Source organism: Panthera tigris, chromosome B1, assembly GCF_018350195.1.
Source record: "Panthera tigris isolate Pti1 chromosome B1, P.tigris_Pti1_mat1.1, whole genome shotgun sequence".
In the NCBI taxonomy this organism is placed as follows: domain Eukaryota; kingdom Metazoa; phylum Chordata; class Mammalia; order Carnivora; family Felidae; genus Panthera; species Panthera tigris.
This window is the reverse complement of record NC_056663.1, coordinates 72,702,383-72,722,664: the sequence shown is the minus strand read 5'-3', so window position 1 is coordinate 72,722,664 and position 20,282 is coordinate 72,702,383. Positions and strand designations below refer to the sequence as shown.

Sequence of the window (20,282 nt, the reverse complement as noted above, 5' to 3'; positions counted from 1 at the left end):
CCCTGAGACCATGACCTGAGCTGAAATTGAGTCAGATGTTTAACTGACTGAGCCACTCAAGTGCCCAGAAGTAGAACTTGTGCAGCAAGGCTGAGTATAGCAAAAGTCCATCGAATCAAGGATTGGAAGATGGCAAGAGCCCAATCCGAGGGCAGTATCCCTCAGACCTTTGCTCAACCCCTTACAAACTCACAGAAGATCTAATGAATAGTTAGAGCTTAAAGTAAAGCCACAGATTAAAAGAAAACCATTAAAGTAGACAATCTGATAGTCAATCCTTAGCTAATGTGCAAATAGCAGAAACACGGAGACCATTCCTGGGTGATGTGTAATATCTATTTAGAAAGAAGTAAGCTTTCTTAAGTTATCATTTGATAAGATATGCTACATATCTGATCTTGCCCATTCAAACATCACAATTTTGAATATAATACAAAGGAAGTGTCCACAAGTTAAAATATACAAAACAGTTTCAAAAAAGACTGACTAATGACTTTTATGAAGATAATTAAAAAAAAACTGGTTGGAAATTATTAATCCCATGCTGTGGCATGAGAACTATAATATATTTTCTTATATATTCAAGACTGAAATTATATAAAAAAAACTAGGAAGGGTATATGTACTTGGGACGTCAACTTCCAGTTCCTCTGCATTTTAGGAACCAAGAAAAAAAGCTAACCAATGTAACTGACAAATTGTCTATTACACTGAGCACAGATTTTTCCACATGGGCCAAAAATGAAGGCATTTATTTATTTAGTTAGTTATATTTTTTAATATGAAGTTTATTGCCAAAAATGAAGGTTAATGTGACACACCACCAGCTGCAGCAACTTAGTTGATGTTGTTGTTTCACTTTTACTCACCAAACATTACGTACGCTTATTTAAAATACAGATATCCTGGGGTCAATTCAGAGTTATTACATCAGAGTCTCTACATGGGAAAAGCCTCGGAGTCTGTATTTTTAAATAAATGTCCCCAATAGATTCTGATCCCTGGCTGGAGTTTTAGAATGACTGATACAGTCTGCGTTTGCATTTTTACCTGAGACTCCCATCATTTTCATGGAGCCTTTCTTTCACCCAAATGATGACCATGAGGCGATATTTAGGACGAGTAGCCATCTTTGAAATTATTGTGATTTTATAGGTGGCCAACGCCTGTGTTTAAAACTTGACTTGGGTTTAAACAACACAGTCTCTAAAAGCTGGAAGCATTATTTCTACTCTGATGTCTTTCAGCTCTAGTGATTCTCGGCATTCGACTTTTAGTTTTTTCCAGTGCAGAAACAGCTTAAAAATGCTACCTACCATTTGTACACAGAGCTGAAATTGATTTTCTGAATTCTATCCCTCCCCATACTGGGGCATGTTGATGCTCCCTGCTTGAGCTTCCACTGTTGCTCAACTCAGCACAAAAGCACAATGTGTTGGTGCATAATTATGGCTAAACCAGCAAATGGAACAATTTCTGTTTATTTTAACAACATTGACTGTGGTTTTATGTAATTAAAATAGTATGCATTATTTGAAGAAATTTGGGGAAATATAGGAAAAGTAGAACCACTTATAATCTCAACACTAATAGGAAAACAGCTATTATCTTAGTTTATGTTTTTCTTGTTATCCTATAAATGTGCTAGCCTCGAATTTTTTACCTTGTGTCATGGAAGATGTTCCATGTTACTTAATATTCTTCTATAATGTTATTTTTCTATAATATTCTATATAACAGACTATATAATATTCCATCATCTGAATGGACTCTAATGTTTTAAGCAAGTCCCTGTCACTTAAAATTTAGATTCTTCTGACCTTTTTCTAATAAAGATAATTCTGAAATTAACATCCTTCTACATAACCTTATTTTGCATATATATAATCTGTATTCTATATGATACATATAGAATAAATTTTTAGAAGCAGATTATCTGGAGGAAATAAAGGGGTTGACATTGTAAAGGTTTTTAAAATATATATATATATATATTGCCAAGTGACTCTCCAGAAAAATGGTATCAATTTACCTTTGGCAGACAGAATTACAGGTGTTTGTTTTTATTTTTCTTCTCCCTTACTAACGCTGAATGTTGTAATTAAAACTTTGATAATTGCTTTAATTTTCATATCTTAATTCCTAGAGCAAGTAAGAGATTTTTTAAATGTTTAATGATCAGTTGTCCATCTTCTTTTGAGAGTTACTTTTCATGTCTTTTCCCTAATGTTAATTTTCTTGTAGCATAAATCACCCTTTATATGAATTCTTAACGATTCTTTATGTGTGTAGGATAGCAGTCAGGAACATGATACTACCCTCTATTTATTCAAATATTTTATTTCCTAAGTGATTAGTCTGAGAGAGTCGTATGCAAATAGTCTTACTGGAACTAATATTAACCACTTTCTCTCCTTCTCCCAACCAAGCTGTGACCAACAGGCAATATGTTTTCTGTTTTGTTTTTTGACTGAATTATATTCATTTCTCCAAAAACTGTTTATTTTGAAAAGTTTCATTCTTACAAAAAAATTGCAAGGATAGTTTAATGAATACCTCTATGTCCTTCACCTAGATTCACCAATTGTTTGCTACATTTGCTTTATCTCTCAAAAGGAGATACTTCTAAGCAGTTTTGTAATAGCTTATGTAGGCCTGTGATCTTGAGGTCATAGACCTATTGTAGACAGAATCAAAGGTAGATTTAGCAAATATTTTCCAGAGTGCTATGTTGCAACCACTTTCAGCAATGAGCTGAAGAAGAGGGGCACCAGTGTTCAGTAACTGAACATTTCTTAGCTTAAACCTGGAAGGTCATCTTAAATTTTTTTACCAACGTGGTTTTCGAGTGTTGCTTTCACGATGTGGAAATGGAAGACATATTTTCCAGCTCTTGTATATCGTTCATTTGAATCTCTTCCCCAGGTGCAAATTCCTCACCATACTACTCCCCTCTATGATGTTTCAGGCCCTTGCCATCCCCACCCCAATTCACTAAGGATTTTTCTCCATAAATGAGATTTACAAAGTACTTGAAATTCAATTAAAAAGAGTATATAAATGAATTAATAAATGCATGAATAAATAGATAAAATATGATATCCCCAAAATGGTTTCTGTGCAAATTTCATTACCTACAAGCAACTTGTACAATATTCATGGCTACCAAATTCTAAATGGTGCTACTTCTTAAGCTGTTTCAGCAAATAGTAGATGTTGTATTATGTTACTCAAGCATAAAAAAAATCTTTAGTTTATGATTTTTGCATTCTGCTTGAACTTATATTAATATGCTGTCCTTTTCTTTTAGACTTTTCTATTTGAGGTTAGTGAACTTCCCTAGATCGATCTTGTTCCGATTCACCAGCTGCATCGCTAGTGTCTGCTAACTAAACTGGAAATGTAAGGGGAGCCCATGACAGAGTAGAATTATGTCAAAAATAACACTGGGGAAATAATTAAAATTACACGGTATATATAATCAAGTTGACCCTTGAACAATGCAGGGGCTAGGAGCTCAGACCACCACACAATAGAAAACCCAAGTTTAACTTTCAACTCTCCAAAAACTTAATTACTAATAGCCTATTTCTTTTTTTTAAATTTTGTTAAATGTTTACTTATTATTTTTGAGAGAGACAGAGACAGAATGCGAGTGGGTTAGGGGTAGAGAGAGAGACACACACAGAATCGGAAGCAGGCTCCAGGCTCTGGGCTGTCAGCACATAGCCTGATGCGGGACTCGAACTCACAAACTGCGAGATCATGACCTGAGCCGAAGTTGGACGCTCAACCGACTGAGCCACCCAGGCACCCCACTAATAGCCTATTTCTAACCAAAAACCTTACTGATAACATAAACAGTCAATTAGCACATATTTGGTATGTTATATGTGTTATATACTATACTATTACAATGAAGTAAACTGAATAAAATATTACTAAGAAAATCATAAAAAAATATTTACAGTACCGTACCATAAAAGATCCACATGTAAGTGGACCTGCTCAGTCCAAACCTGTGTTGTTCAAGGATCAACTGTACTCCCATGTTTATCATGTTAAACTACAATATCATCATCCTAGAACTGATAATAAATGCTGTGTGGAACTTAGGTGGTTTAAGCCTGTAAGAATATTCTTGTGAGTTCATTCCCAGATGTGCTCCTTATCATCACGTTATTTAATCTTCCTAAATGACTATTTCTCACTAGAAAAATCAACTTATAAAATGTTCTCACCTTAATTAGAGAAACTCTAGTAATTATTGACCAAAAGTATTCCAGGGGCGCCTGGGTGGCTCAGTTGGTTAAGCATCCGACTCAGTTTCATTTCAGGTCATGATCTCAGTTTGTGAGTTCGAACCCTGCATCAGATTCTCTCTATCATGAGATTTTCTCTATCCCTCACTCTCTGCCCCTCCTCTACTCTCTCTGTCTCTCAAAATAAATAAACTTAAAAAAAAATTTTAATAGAAAAAATAAAAATAAAAAATAAAAATAAATAAAATAAAATAAAATAAAAAATAAAAATAAAAATAAAAATAAAAATAAAAATAAAATAAAATAAAATAAATAAAATAAAATAAAATGCACCCAGGTGACTCAGTCAGTTAAGTATCCAATTCTTGATATTGGCACAGTTTGTGATCTCACAGTCATGGGATCAAGCCTTATGCTGGGTTTGCACTGAGCATGGAGCCTGCTTGAGATTTTCTCTCTCTCCCCCTCTCTCTCTGCCCCTCCCCCCATGTACGTGAGTGTATGTGCTCCCTCTTCTCAAAAATAAATGAATTAAGGGGCGCCTGGGTGGCGCAGTCGGTTAAGCGTCCAACTTCAGCCAGGTCACTATCTCGCAGTCCGTGAGTTCGAGCCCCGCGTCAGGCTCTGGGCTGATGGCTCGGAGCCTGGAGCCTGTTTCCGATTCTGTGTCTCCCTCTCTCTCTGCCCCTCCCCCGTTCATGCTCTGTCTCTCTCTGTCCCAAAAATAAATAAAAAACGTTGAAAAAAAAATTTAAAAAATAAATAAATAAATGAATTAAAACAAAATTGTGCTTTAAAATTCATCTTTTATTTTAGGAAAGTTTTCTAAAGAAAGTGACGTGTAAAGATACCTAGGTAAATGTACAGAAAAAGGACTGGGAGTGATGACAATATTAATATTTGACAAGGTAGAATTCTTTTCTAAAAGGATGAAATAAGTAAAAAAATACTTTAATGATAAAAAGTACAATCCATGCAGAAGATCTAACAGTCATAATCTTTCATGTACTAGACAATAAAAGAACCAATCATACAAAGCAAAATTCCTAGAATACAAAGAGATCACATACATATACGAAACCACAGACTAAGATCTTATTATGCACACACAGACGACCACATACAAAAATGTATGTTTATATAAGCATATGTACATGTAGATGTATGTATTTCAAAATATGATATAGAAATTACATAAAATAGGAAAATCTATAGAATGTTTAAATAATACCACCAATAAGCTTTTGATAATATTAGATTTCACAACCTACAAATGTAAAAGTATACATTCTTCTTTTTGCCTATGAAACATTCACAAGAATGAATATGTACTTGTCCAGGAAGAATGTCTTAAAAATTATAAAAGACTTGGAATTAAGTAATTGTTTAAACTAAATAGTTTATGAGATACATGGAAATTCATATTTAAAAGATGATTCACTAATTCCACATGAGGTCTGGGTTATAGAAAAAAAAGAAAGATGACTCACCCTAACTCCCTAAAAGAGTAACTATTTAGAAATTAAGAAAGACCGTTGTAAAGCCCTAGAACAAACAAAAGAAGTAAAAATCTGAAAGTAAAATTTTTTGGCTTAAAAAAAAAAAATAAGTGGAGGGTAAGAAGGATAATACTTCACCAAAAGCTATACTTTAAAGATGAGCAAAGTGATAAAAGCACAGGAGAGTGTGTATATATATATATATATGTATATATATGTGTGTGTGTATACACACATCAATTTGTTTTATTTATTTATTTATTTACTTTAAAGATGAGCAAAGTGATAAAAGCACAGGAGAGTGTGTATATATATATATATATGTGTGTGTGTGTGTGTGTGTGTGTGTGTGTGTGTATACACACATCAATTTGTTTTATTCAACAAAATTGGCATTTCAATTCCACTGGCAAAGAATGTTTTTAATAACTGATCCCAGCATAACTGACTATCCGTCCATAAGAAAACAAAAGTAGACCTTCTTCATAACATATTAAAATAAATTCTAGCTAATTAAATATTTAAACGTAAAGAGAAAAACCGTAAAAATATTCGAAGAAACTTTTAAAACTTAACTGTATAATCTTGGAATAGGTGAGACATCCTGGAGTAGGGCAGGAAACACTACATACAGGAGCTCTGGCCTCAAGGAGTTCACAGTCTGGTGTCACAATAACGCAAACAAATATGTTAGAGTTAGGGGTCCACTGTGTTATTTTTGAGGTAGAAACAAGAGCTCTGAGGGCCCAGAGTAAAATTCCTGGCTCTATGTTCTAGGGTGGGCATTAGGGAAGAGTTCGCAGAAGGAACACTGTGAGCTGGATCTTTAAGGATAAAGGGGAGGCTTCTAGGCGGTGTATGCAAAGGAGCAGACTCATTAAAGGATCTGGTATTTCTGATACCAGTGAGAAATTCAATGCAATCCAAATGCAGTGAATGTAGATGTTGAAAAGAGACCAATTTGTGAAAGAGCTTATATGCAAAGCCAAGAAGTTTCAACTCAACCTCAAGGTAGGCTGTAAGCAGGAGTGCTTTATTTTTTAAAAGGTAACTTTGTGGAGAATGAATGAGCAAAGCCATGGTGGTAAAGGGAGAGGTTAAGAGATGGTTAAACAGCCCAAATTAGAAAAGATTAACTCAAGGGGCACATGGGTGGCTCAGTCAGTTAAGCATCAGACTTTCGATTTTGACTTATGATCTATTGGTTGTGAGATTGAGCCCTACATACAGCCTGCTTAAGATTCTTCTCTCTCTGGGGTGCCTGGGTGGCTCAGTCGGTTAAGTGGCCGACTTCGGCTCAGGTCATGATCTCGCGGTCCGTGAGTTCGAGCCCTGCGTCAGGCTCTGTGCTGACAGCTCAGAGCCTGGAGCCTGTTTCAGATTCTGTGTCTCCCTCTCTCTCTGACCCTCCCCCATTCATGCTCTGTCTCTCTATGTCTCAAAAATAAATAAATGTTAAAAAAAATTTTTTTTAAAAAGATTCTTCTCTCTCTCTCTCTCTCTCTCGAAAAAAAAAAGATTAACTCAAGATACCATAAGAGCATAAAAGTGCTCTAAGAGTGGTCATTTTTAGAGTAGAAAAGGGTTTAGAAGTAGATTGGACACAAGAATTAAAAAGTGAAGCTGAGAAGGAGCTCAAGTTTTCTAGATTAGGAAGCTGGGGGTTAATGATGCCTCTGCTGGGACAAGAAATACAGAAGATGCAACAGGTTTTGATGAGAAGGTAATTAGTTCAATCTTTGACTGATGAGAAATATCTAACTGGAGGTGTTTGGTATGAGTTGAAGATATGGATATTAAAGGGCCAAAGTTTTAGACTAGGCTATATCATCAACCTATTGATGGTAATCGAAGCTACGGTGATTGTCAGGTCAACCAAGGAGAACATATACTCACGTAGAGAGTGAGAAAAGATGGGCTGGTTAAGACTTCTAATTGCCTACCTCAACATCTATTCTTCTGCTCCTCCTTATTAACAGAATCCTAATTTTAATTAGGATAGCCCTATAGGAAGCTAACAGTCAAGGTGTCTCAGCCTCTCCTGCACCTAGGTATGTCCATGTGACAGAGCTGTGGCTGGTGAGACATAAGTAAAAGTGCTGTATGGAACATCCAGGAAAGTTCCTTAAAAGAGAGAAGGTACTCCATTTCCCTTCTGTCTTTCCTCTGTCTTCCAGATTGCCACAGGACATGGTTTGACAGGACATGAGGTAAATTTGAAGATGAAAGCCATTTGTTAGGATGATGGCTTCCTGAAGATACTTAGGAGACATATTACTATATACTTTTTTGGGAATAAGAAATAAGTTTCTGTCTTATATAAGCCACATGCATCAAACCTAATCCCAACTGATAAAAATTAGTATTAATGTTACTGTAACAAGAAACTCCTACATTTAAGGAGTGGTTAAAGAAGGAATTGCCAGTTAAAAAGACTGAGAGGGGTTACTGGGTGGCTCAGTCAGTTGAGCTTTTGACTTCAGCTCAGGTCATGACCTCACCATTCATGGGTTCGAGCCCCTCGTCCAGCTCTGTGCTGACAACTCAGAGCCTGGAGCCTGCTTTGGATTCTGTGTCTCCTTCTCTCTCTCTGCCCCTCCCCTCTTGGTCTCTGTCTCTGTCAAAAATGAATAAACATTAAAAAAAATTTTTTTAAATAAAGAATAAAAACCAAAAATCAAGAGAAAAATGCAGATTGAAGAGGTAGGGTGGGGACAATAACAGCAGATGTTTAAAACATGTCAAGCAGGAGGAGGTTTGAATGTAGGATGTTAAATTTAGAACTACAAAGCCCTTGTTGACTTTAAAGAGAGAAATTTCAAGAAAGCAATAACAGTGAAAACCTAGTTGGGCTTCCATCGTGAATGAGAGTCAGAGGAACTAAATTAATATTTAATTTTGGGAATAAGGGAAATAGAGCAATAAGTTAAAGGCAAAATGGAAAAGAGATGCTTGGTGTCTTTTCTTACAACTAAACTATATCTCCAATGATCCATGATTCTGTTAATATTGGCCATTGTTTATTACATTAAAAGAGGTCACCCATTCTTTGCCAATAAACTCAAAGCCTTCAAAATAAAAGAGAAATGAATGGCCTTTTGCATTCAGAGTCACTTTCATTTGGGGACCTCTGTCCGTAATAGTAGGACATTCTGGAAAATAAAATACTTCCTACTCTCAACTCAAATGCTAGGCATGCATATGTGTGAGTGTAAATGGGGCAGGTATAGAGGTGACATGGAACGCCCACATCTGAAATAAATGAAACTTCTTTTAATTCTTTTTTAAAATTTTTATTTACTTTTGGGAGAGAGCAAGCAGGGGGCGGAGCACAGAGAGGGGGACAGAGGATCTGAAGCAGGCTCTGTTCTGAGAGGCTGACAGCAGCAAGCCCACGTGGGGCTCGAACTTTCGAACCCTGAGATCATAACTTGAACCAAAGTTGGATGCTCAACTGACTGAACCACTCAGGTGCCCTGAAACTTCTTTTATTTCTGAAAAAATTTTTCTCTGATTATTCTAATATTTGGAGGTGTATTTGTATCAAGGATTTTTTAAATGTTTGTTTCTTTTGAGAGAGGCAGAGAGTGAGAGAGAGAGAGAGAGAGAAAGGCAGGAAGAAAGGGAGACAGAATCTGAAGCAGGCTCCAGGCTCTGAGCTGTTGGCATAAATCCGACATGGGGCTCAAACCCACAAACTGCGAGATCATCACCTGAGCTGAAGTTGGCTCCTTAACCAACTGAGACACCCAGGCACCCCAAGGATTTTTAATTGCATGTAAGAAAATGCAAGAATTCTGGGGCTTCATATGTGACTCATTTGTAAGCCACTGTGTTCATCTTCTGTCTGCCCTCCAGGCTCTGGCCCCTGTTCCTTTACTGCCTGCCTGCTTGCTTCCTTCTTTCTTTTCTTCTCCTTCTTCTTCTTCTTCTTCTTCTTCTTCTTATTTTTTTTTTTTCTAGGATAAAGGAAGCTGTTACACTGGGGTAGAAACTGTGCAAATGAAAGCAACGTGCCAGGGGCCCAGGGTGCTAGGAATATTTTAATACCTTTTCAAATGTAAATGGAAACTACTTCTCACTAGAAAGAGATTTGAGTTAAAGATTGGGGGCTGGAGGGTTACCTGGGTGGCTCAGTCGGTTAAGCAAGGTTAAACAACTGACTCTTGATCTCAGCTTAGATCATGATCTCACGGGTTGTGAGGTTTGGGAGATGGAGCCCTGCATCGGACTCTGCACTGCCTACTTGGGATTCTCTCTCCCTTTCTCTCTCTCTGCCCTTCCCCTGCTCGTGTTTGCGTGATTTCTTTCTCTTTCTCAAAATAAATAAACAAACATTAAAAAAAAAAAACGGGGGACAGGAGCCAAGTCCGCGAAGAACAATGATAAAACTGACATCAAATAAAATACTGGCCAATGTACATATATTGAGTTTATGAATTCAACATATAGTAATAGTATTTTTTGAATGCTTTGTAAGTATTGAAAGGATTTTAAATGCATTTTTTTCATGCCATGTGTTTTTGAAAGAAATCTGTTAGACTCCAGGGAAAAAATTAAGTAGGCGTTATGGTCTTCATTGAAAGGCTAAAAAAACCAGATTTCTATTACTATTAGGAAAAAATGCTTCTCCTCTCTTCCTGGATTTGCTTGCTAACAGAGATGATGAACATACTTCATAATCTGTAAGTTCCTCTACAAAGTGCAGCCATTGTTTAATTCAGTGATTTGTAACTTAAAGTATCGGTTTCAACCTATTCATACAAAATGGATGAAATAACTTTTTTACTTTACAATGGCCCTTGAATGGTGCGGGAGAGGAGTTCTCAAAACAACACCCTTAAGGGTTGCAGAGAGGAGCATCCATCTGACCCCTTCTTCATGATGTATTGAATGTTCCTTGGTGTATCCTTACAGAAATGTTAAAACCCACGGAGCTACTTTAAGGGTAAAAAAACTCATATAACTTTATTTTTTAAAGTAGTAAAATGTCTCAGTTACATTTGGATACAGTACAAAGAATAATAAAATAGCACCTGTGAATTTTTTAATAGATTGTAAAGAATCTTGACTCCTTTATCTTCCTTACTCTTTCTCCACTTCACTAAACAAAGAAAACCGATTACTCTCACTTCTGCTCCGAGTGGGTCACCAGGGGCCTGATTTTCATGCGAACAGCCCTGAGGGAATAATCTGCACCTCTGAAGGGAACCCAGACCACTCCATTCTCAATCTCATAAGGACTGTTGTTCCTTGGGTCATAGGAGCCCCCAGGGTAGTAGATGCCATTGAGATTGGCTGCTTGGCAGCTGTTGTACCACCAACCTCCTCCGTAGACTTCTGCGCAGTTCTCTTCCCACAGGTCTGCATCCCTGTCATAGGTGCTGAACTGCATGCCAGCATGAGAAGTATACTCTGTTCCTTCCTCTACGGAACCCTCAATCAGAGCATCGCCTGCTGTGCCCTCATAGGAGGAGACCTGCAGGGGATAGCCTTCTGCCTCAGAGCCTACCCTCAAGTGATATTCTGCATAAGCCAGATTCCCAGCCCAGTCCTCTAATTCAACCCGAAGGACAGAGCCCCTCAGGGTCAGTAAGTGGAGGTATTCATTGCCTAGCCAGAATTCTCCTTCCCCCTTGTCATCCAGACTGCCGAAACCTCTCTTGTAGTCTTGCCAGGTCCGGTTAAAATTCAGTGATCCATCCATTCTTTGCTGGATCAAAAGCCATCCTCCCAAACTGGTCTCTTGATCACAATAAACAGAAAAAATCTTACTGGATCCGGGTAGCTTGATATTGAAAATACCACTTTGGGCACCTGCAGGATGTGTTTGGAGGACATCATCACAGTCTAAAAAAAAAATTAAGCTGGTTGGAAGAAGTTACTCTCATTTAACTTTACAAAGATAGGCATGGCCCAGATTAAATGAAGGCAGATACTGCCTTCCTTTTCCTTCCTTCCTTCCTTCCTTGCTTCCTTCCTTCCTTCCCTCCCTCCCTCCTTCATTCCCTCCAGGGGGAAAGGATGCACCTACACTGAGATGGAGATTAAGCAAGTAAGCGACATTTATACCTACAAATTGCAAGGGAGATGTTCCTCAATGGATTTGAAATTTTACTTGCACGTACTGATAATAGCAAGTAACCAGCAACAATATCTAAGTATCATTTAGTGCTAACTTGTTTTTAACCTGACCTTAATGTCAACTGAGACACACACTTAAAATATGATTAATAAATTGGGTGACAATTCCAACAGGACACATTTTGAATGGTGAAAGAATTCGGCTAAACAAATTTAAAATCGAGTTTCAGAGGGATTCATTCATTCATTTAACATGTTATTTATTGAGTGATGACTCTCGGCACTGTTAGGCATTTGGGAATACAGAGATGAATAAGATAGATAAAGTCCCCGCCCTCCTGGAACTTACAGTCTAGTGCCAAAAAATAAAAAATAAAAACAAAAAACCAAAAGGTGTCATTTCTATAAGGTGTAATAGAGGGCTAGGGAAGAAGTTCAAGGTGCTATGGGAGGCACTGCGGGAATAGCGAACTTAGTCTAGGGGGTCAGGGAAGGCTTCCCCAAAGGAGAAGTGTGGATACCTCTGGCAGGGCGAGCTCTAGCATGGCCTCTTTTGGTGGTATATGCTCCTCTGAGGACTTCGTGTTCCGCTTCACTTCCGGCCTCACCTGCCACTTTAAAGCCCTTGCTTTCAAATGCGGAGTCTCCTCTGGTGTAAGTCTTACTAGTGCTTACCAACTGTTTGCTGTGAGTTGAAGTTTTACCACCGGAAGGGAGCTCATGTTCCCCTAAGTGCGTGAATATGTCAGATTCCGAGCCCATACTTTCAAACTCTCTTAAGGTAGGTGTGAGTACACTCGAAAATTTGCTTCCAGTTGAGGCAGATTCAAAGAAACTCGCCAAGTCAGGGTGTCTAGAATGGAGATCCCCTAGGCTACCAGAAAAAGCATGGGACAAGTCACAATCAGAACCATCTTCGGAGTTTACCACTTCTTTGATCACTTCTTTGCGACCATCAGGACCTATAACTGTCTTAGTGACAGTTTTAGAGCATGAACGACGAGTGGTGGTCGTGCTACCAGAGGTGACCTTCTCATTACCAACAAGAAGCTCTTTATCTCCTTTAGAAGTGACCAGTTTGCCCGTGTGGTACTCTTTCTTTGTCCCTGGAGATATACTTCCTGACACATCTTCAAACGTGTCCCACTCTTGCTTGGTAGGCCTGGTGTCCCCATGCCCTAAGCTATCTGGCCTAAAACTTCCAGGCTGAGGAGTTCCAGAGCTCCAAGAGCCACCACTGCCAGTTCCAGTGCTCCCAGAGCTCCAAGAGCTGGCACTCTCCGTGTGCCAAGTACCCGCACTGCTAACTCCAGAGCTGCCGGCGTTCCAGGTGCTGCCACTGCCAGGTCCGGAGCTCCCGGGGTTCCAACCGCCTGAGCTTCCAGGTCCAGAGCTCCCAGGGTTCCAAGCGCCCGAGCTTCCAGGTCCGGAGCTTCCAGGTCCAGAGCTCCCAGGGTTCCAAGCGCCCGAGCTTCCAGGTCCGGAGCTTCCAGGTCCAGAGCTCCCAGGGTTCCAAGCACCTGAGCTTCCAGGTCCGGTGCTCCCAGGGTTCCAAGCGCCCGAGCTTCCAGGTCCAGAGCTCCCAGGGTTCCAAGCACCTGAGCTTCCAGGTCCGGTGCTCCCAGGATTCCAAGTGCCAGAACTTCCAGGTGTGGAGCTCCCAGGATTCCTAGGGCTTTCAGGCACTGATCCCGTTCCATGCGCTACAGAGTCTCCTGGGGCATTCCCATCTGTACCAGACCTCTCTAACGTTATTTTCATCTGCTGCGTTTCCATGAGTGCCTTCCACTCTGCAGGGGCCTTCTGAAGCTGGTGCTTGTACTCCCCAGGAATCATATCTGGAGCTGTGCGCATTTTCAGCTGTGGTAAATATTGCGTATCTCTAGAGGGAAGTAAGTCTTTGGCAATGACTTGATCAAGTTGCTTCTGCTGATCTTCGTAGTACTTTAGATCTGTCCTACGTTCTAAAGCCCTACTGCACGAACCTTGGCAAGATCGGATCTTAATATCAATGTCCACCTAGAGAGAGGGGAAGAAAGATAAAGAAAAGAGGCAGATATAAATAAGGAAAATTATGTCTATTGAGTTCTTCGCATTTAATTTATTTTTTGAAAACTGGTTTCATTTCTTTACTTGGAGACCTACCAATCAATTCTGTTTTTCATTTATATCATACCCTCAGCGGAAGAGATGTGGGTATTGTAAGGTTTGCCTGGATAAGCAACAGGAGCTATTTGGATTCATCTTAGTCTTAAAATAGATAAAGAGTAAGGTACTATTCCCTCTGAAAGGAAACACTAATGAATTGAGCCTCAGTGAGACTCAGATTGAAGATTCAGAGGCACAGTGGTGTCAGAGCTTTGCAACAAGACAAGCAGGGATTTAATATTTGCTTTTGAAATTTACTGTCTATGTATCCTTGGAAAATGTACTTAATATCACTGATCTTTTTTTTTTTTTTTCATCTGTAGAGTGGGGAAATGATACCTACTTCATAGTCGGATAATGGATATAACACCTTGCTCTACATACAGTAGACATTCAATGAATTTGCTTCCTGCTATTCAAAAACAAGGAAATTCTGGTGGCAGAGCCACAAAGTTACTCACCTCCAGTCGTTTCATATCTATCAGTTGATCCCTGACATTTTTCTGCAGAAGTTGGATATGCTGTACTTGTTCCAAGACTTTGCGCTTCAGGATCTCAATTCTGCTTCTCAGATCTTCTGACACTTGGCTAAATGTATTATCATTGTCTGAAAAAAGAAAATATGGATATTGAAGTATCTGCCAAGTGCTTTGCTTATAATAGCCAGTAAAGAAGGAAACTTGCTTATAAATATCCTCCCCTTTTAACAATAATTTGTTCTCTGGACATTTTATTTGCGAGTTCCAAATCTGTTAGGCATTTTTAGACAATGTTATGTCCTTTAGTCATCCATGGCTGTCAGTTAAGATGCCCTACTAGCAGTTAGTAATTCAAATAGATGCAGAAGAAAAAATTTGGAATTTTAAAGATGTAATTAGGAGATTAAATAGTTTGATCACATTTCAATTATTTCATCATATCCTTAGCCAAGAGACTTAAACATATTCATGGATTTTCTTACTGAGAAGTTTTTCTTCCAACCTATCCATTTGAAATTGTTCCTAAGCTTTTTTATTTACTTATTTATTATTATTTTTTTTAGGTCAACATGATCATTCACTTGTCATTATTGTGGTTGCACCATTGGCATTAAATTAGTTAAGTGTCTTCTAAAGATATAGAGAATTACAGCAAGGCTTCAGTAACTGGAGCCTCAGTAAACTTGCTTCCCATGCCCAGAGGAAATCGAGTGTTTCCTAGTCCTAAGGCTTAGTCATAGTCCTATGAGAAAGAACATGGCTCTATATTTTGAATTAACCAAACCAAACAAAACATAAAGAGCTTGGTGGAGTCTGTGGATTGAACTCCTAACTCAATCACATGATAGCTTTGTGTCCTTGGTTGAGTCTCATGATCTCTGTTTCCTCCTCTGTAAGATAGAAACAAAAATATCTACTCAAAAGGTTGTGCTCATCTTATTTTCAGTATATACTCTTAAAAAAGAGCACACTTAAAGTCTACTCTTCACTACCAAATTCTGACTTTGTGACTTCAAACAATTCTAAGCTAACCTTTTTTATGTTATAAAAATAACAAAAAGAAGCCCCTCCTTAAAATTTAGGAATATCATAAAGGCACGTGTTTCTATCTTAAGTACTTTGGGATAAAATTGAAGTTGCTATAAGGAGACAGAATATTTATTTAGGGCTATTGTTGTTTTGTTGTGTGCTATAAAGTGAAAGCACCAAATCTGTAATGCTTACTGTTACCGGTGGCAAAATCCCCTCTCACAAGTTCCATTACATTCCCTGTCAGTGAACTAGAGTCCTTATTGTTCTTCTGATAATCAAATAGTGAATTTTTGAGCTTATTAATTCTGTTTGTAAAATCTTGATTGACTTCATCGATTAACCCTTTCATCCTGCAGCCAGAAGGGCATTTGTAGTTCTGGAAGTGAAGAGAAAAAAATTACATTAAGGGTCTGTATCTTGGATCCAGTATAATTTTGAAGGTTTCCATGCAGCCCCCATTGCTCCCCCCCCCGCCCCCACCCCAATATCTTTAGATCATCTATTGACTTAAAAGTAGTTTAAGAGGACTAGTCATAGGTCATAGAGAAATACTGGAATGAGGGTTCACTTAACCATAAAATAGCCACCAGAAAATCTTGAGGCCTGAACATGCAACTAAAATCCAATCTGTTAATCCCACTAATGACCTAGAGTTTGAGAGGTAATTTAAATAGTGCTTTCAGAGTGAAGTTGCTTTCCATTTGTCTTCTTTAATTTGGCATGTAATGAGCTATTAGATTATTTCCCACTGGAAAAGTTTTCTGGGACCTACTGGGCCAGCCTGTGCACAATTCTAGCACCACAGGGAAATTTCTCCCACTCCCTATGCCAACTGCTCACCCAGTCTTCATCAGAGCAGAAGGGCCAGTCTGTCTCTTTGCAGGCAGAGTGATGTCCTTCCACAATTCTTGGGCCACGCACACCTCCTCCTTCAGCTATAAATTCACCTTCCTGGACATTTCCAGTCTTTAAGGATTCATTCATACACACAAAAGAGAACAACATTAGGCAGATAGGAGAAGACACCAACATGCCTGTAAATCCCAATTAGGGGGAAGGTTCTTACAGAGATTAAGAACACCAGTTTGGGGCATCTGCAAGCTTCAGAAATCAAGCTTTCTTCGATTTTGACCGAAAACCCTAACACCCATTTCATGGAGTTGCGGGAATTAAAGGAGATAAGGTGAAGACATTTTTTAACTGTGTTTGAGACAAAACAAGCATTTAATAAATGGTAGGAGTTTTAAAGGATTTATTATGTAAGGAAAATTATTTGAATCTACAAAATTAGTTAAAATTTACATTTTCTCTATCAGTAATGTCTACAGATAGAAAGATAATTGAAAAATTCAGAGTTCTTTATCCTGTAATTTCTGTTTCAGTAGGAAAAAAAAACAAACTATCTTAGCTTAGTGTCTCCTTCAAGTTTCTACTTTGACCCTATGGGTCTATTATTTGAGCAAATACATACCAAAGATACAAAGACGGCCAATTCAGACTGGGAAATGTTTTTTAGGTTATCCACTCATGTAATAAAATTTCCTTTTTATTTGTAAAGAAAAAGAGTAGACTGAAAACAAAAATAATGGTCCATAGCTGACTTTTTTGAATACCTTCTAATTAGAAATATAGATTTAAAAATTTTCTATGGTGATCTATGAGATAAAATAAGACATAAAAATATTCTTCCAGGGGCGCCTGGGTGGCTCTGTTGGTTAAGTGACTGACTTCGGCTCAGGTCATGATCTTGCAGTTTGTGAGTTCGAGCCCCGCGTCGGGCTCTGTGCTGACAGCTCAGAGCCTGGAGCCTGTTTTGGATTCTGTGTCTCCCCCTGTCTCTGCCCCTCTCCTGCTCATGCTCTGTGTCTCTCTGTCTCTCAATAATAAACATTAAAAAAAAAAAATATTCTTCCAACAGGACTTTGTATCAGTTAACATGGGTTTTAAGTTTTAACTATATTTATTTTGTATCACCAACTTACAAGGATTTTGCTATAACTATTTTAATCTCAGATAGTTTATTCTTTTTTTTTTTTTTTAAATTAATCTCTACACCCAACCCTGATATCAAGAGACACATGCTCTGCCTACTGAGCCAGCCAGGTGGCCCAGAGATAGTTTATTCTTATAATTAGTTAATATTTGCTGTCTCATTTGAAAAATAATAATAATAATAATTCAAGCAATCAAGGACAGTTTATTTTAAGGAACAAGTATAATCTCTTTAAGAAATAAAATTATGAATTCAAACATACTTCAAAATAAAATGGTACAACAATAAAAACAAGCAAAAATTAAGTATTTATGCCAATAGGTAAAAATAACCAAAAACGTATGCATTATCCAAAATAACCATGTTCACAAATGAGGTTAGTCTTATTTTCCATAAAATTTTCTACTTATTAGTTTACTATAAGGAAGACAATTAAGTTAGAATCCCTCCTTAGTTTTTTCTACTCTGGTAACAGGATATGAGTGGTGAAGAGAAAGAAATAAATTGGAATAATTCATAGCCTGAAAGTAACAAAGTGTCTTAAACACATTTGTCACGTTTTTATGAGACCAAAGTGTTTCAAAAGCTTGTAAATTGAAGTCTTCTGTTCTATAGATCTCTGGAGTCAAACTTTAGAAATTATTGCAATATTTAATAACTATTTTAAAAGATTGCTTCCCAAAAAGCATCTTGCCTTCTCAGTTACTCTCTTCTGATTTTGCTATGTCATATGTTTTCAAAGACAACTAATTTGCTTTTCTTTTTTTCTCAAGAAACATAAAAAACACCTTTCAGAAAAACTATATTAAGCCACTGTTCTGCTTATTATGGACAAATAGCAATAAATTAACAATTAGGTTTTAAAAACTCTTATCAGAGGAATGTTTTGTTCTGTTACCTAGCATTAACTATCCTAAGTCTTTATTGGAACAAAGATGGCAAAGATTTCTTCCCTTCAAACAAACAATGTTGTAAGACTGTGTTTTACAGATGCTAGAGTTTCCCCTATGAATTTCTGTACTTTGGTCCAGCTAAGCCTCCCTCTTACTCTTGAGGTCTCTGGCTCATCTAGGAACTTGCCTCCATGGCCTAAAACTGATAAAGCTAACAGTGTGTTAGCATACATAAGCGTGCTAGGACACACAGTGTGTGAGGACATGCATAAGGCTGACTCAGACCTGCAAGTTCTTTGTGGAATAAACATCAGAGAGAAAACAAGAAGAGAAAATAAAGGTGACCATACCCAGACTGTGCCCACCACACTCAGGGCCAGGCAAAAGATCTTCAGGGAAAACATCTTTTCTAAGGGTGGGGCTGAGTCTTGAGGAGCACTCCCGCTGAAAGAAAGGAGGACAGCCTCCACTCCTAGTTCCCATCGTATTTAAATCTGCAAGGAGGTCTGATTAATCATTATCTTTGTCCTGTTTAGACAGTCGATACGCACTCCTACATCCCTTGCTCCTTCTCTAAGGTTGGTGTCCTAGAAGTTCTTGCTCAATTCTCCCAAGCTTGTTTGCTTTTGATAAGTTGTTGCCAAGGTAGAAGCAATTCCAGGATGATCTCACGTTCCAGGAACAGGATGACTTCAGAAATGCAAAAGGAAACATAGGAAGCCGTACCTCTATACTTGAGACTTGAAAAAGTACGGAGAGTGGCTGAGGCAGACTAGCAGTAGCCTGTTGTGAACAGAGTTGGCAAATGATGTTTCGCTTTATGTAGGAATTATGGTTGGATGATCTGACTTTTAAAAAATTACTTTGGTGACAGGCTGTCCCTGAAGTCTTTCTGTAAGTTACCTTGAACAGATTAGTTTCCTCCATCGAAAATGGTTAAGAAAGTAGCCCCTGGAACCAAACATCTTAGGTCCATAATCTCAGTTACACCATTTCCCAGCTCTGTGCTTTTGGACAAATTACATGTTTTTATGAAGAATAAATGAGTTAATCCTTGTAAAGCCCTCAAAGCAGTGATTGCCACATAGTAAGTACTGGGTCAATGTTAACAATTATTGAAGAACATAAAGTGCATGAAAAATATCATTTTCTTTCTGTGTCTATTCCTTTGGACTTGCCAGTTTACTTTCCCTGCTCTTCATCTTCATGTGAAAGTTTTCCGTGGCCAGATTTAGCAAGCAAAAAAAAAACAGGATACCCAGTTAAATTTGAATTTCAGATAAACAACAAATGCATTTTAAGGTAAGTGTGTCCTGTGCAATATTTAGGATGTATTTATACAAAAAAAAAAAGTTTGTTGTTTATCAGAAATACATATTTAACTGAGCATCCTGTCATTTGTCTGATGAGCCTACCTTGCCTCAAATTGTGCTTCCTATGTGAAGTCAATTCTGATGATAGTAATAGTTAATATTTATTGAGTGTTTGCTAAGTGCCAGGCACTGTGCTAGAAAACACTTTACAGTGTACCTGATTTCATCTCTCCAATTGAAAGCAGTTTCTTGGGGTGCCTGGGTGGCTCAGTCAGTTGAATGTCCGACTCTTGGTTTCAGCTCAGGTCATGATCTCACAGTTCATGGGATTGAGCCCCTTGGGTTCAAAAGAAAATAAGGGAAATTATAAACTACTCAGATTGTGGGTAGATCTTAACATAGAATTGAATGAAAAAAATAATAAATACAATGAAGACCTTAGCAGTGTTTCTCTCTTTTTTTTTTTGTAGTTTTTTAAAAAAAAATTTATTTATTTATTTTTTATAAACTTAAAAAAAAAAGAAATCTACTCATGAGAACATTAAAAAAAAAAAAGCAATCTCTTGTTCTTCCATAGTG

The 20,282-nt window shown here is 37.9% G+C and overlaps 1 protein-coding gene across 1 annotated transcript; it reads right to left on the bottom strand.

The window, feature by feature from the left end:
- Window positions 1-10,699: 10,699 nt before the first annotated feature.
- Window positions 10,700-18,817, bottom strand: FGA (fibrinogen alpha chain). The gene is made up of 6 exons (XM_015538409.2): window positions 18,741-18,817; window positions 16,345-16,470; window positions 15,697-15,880; window positions 14,455-14,600; window positions 12,367-13,864; window positions 10,700-11,611 (listed from the first exon to the last, which is right to left on the bottom strand). Exons 1-6 carry the CDS (start codon window positions 18,792-18,794, stop codon window positions 10,890-10,892), a joined length of 2,730 nt encoding a protein of 909 aa, XP_015393895.2. The 5' UTR covers window positions 18,795-18,817; the 3' UTR covers window positions 10,700-10,889.
- Window positions 18,818-20,282: the final 1,465 nt, after the last annotated feature.

Excerpts from the sequence above, each read along its gene's own strand:
- FGA (XM_015538409.2), bottom strand. The coding sequence starts at position 18,794 with ATGTTTTCCCTGAAGATCTTTTGCCTGGCCCTGAGTGTGGTGGGCACA. Across the intron at positions 13,865-14,454 it reads TAGATATGAAACGACTGGAG|GTGGACATTGATATTAAGAT; the intron begins GTGAGTAACTTT and ends CCCTCTCTCTAG. Across the intron at positions 11,612-12,366 it reads TAGAGCTCGCCCTGCCAGAG|ACTGTGATGATGTCCTCCAA; the intron begins GTATCCACACTT and ends TTTTTTTTTTAG.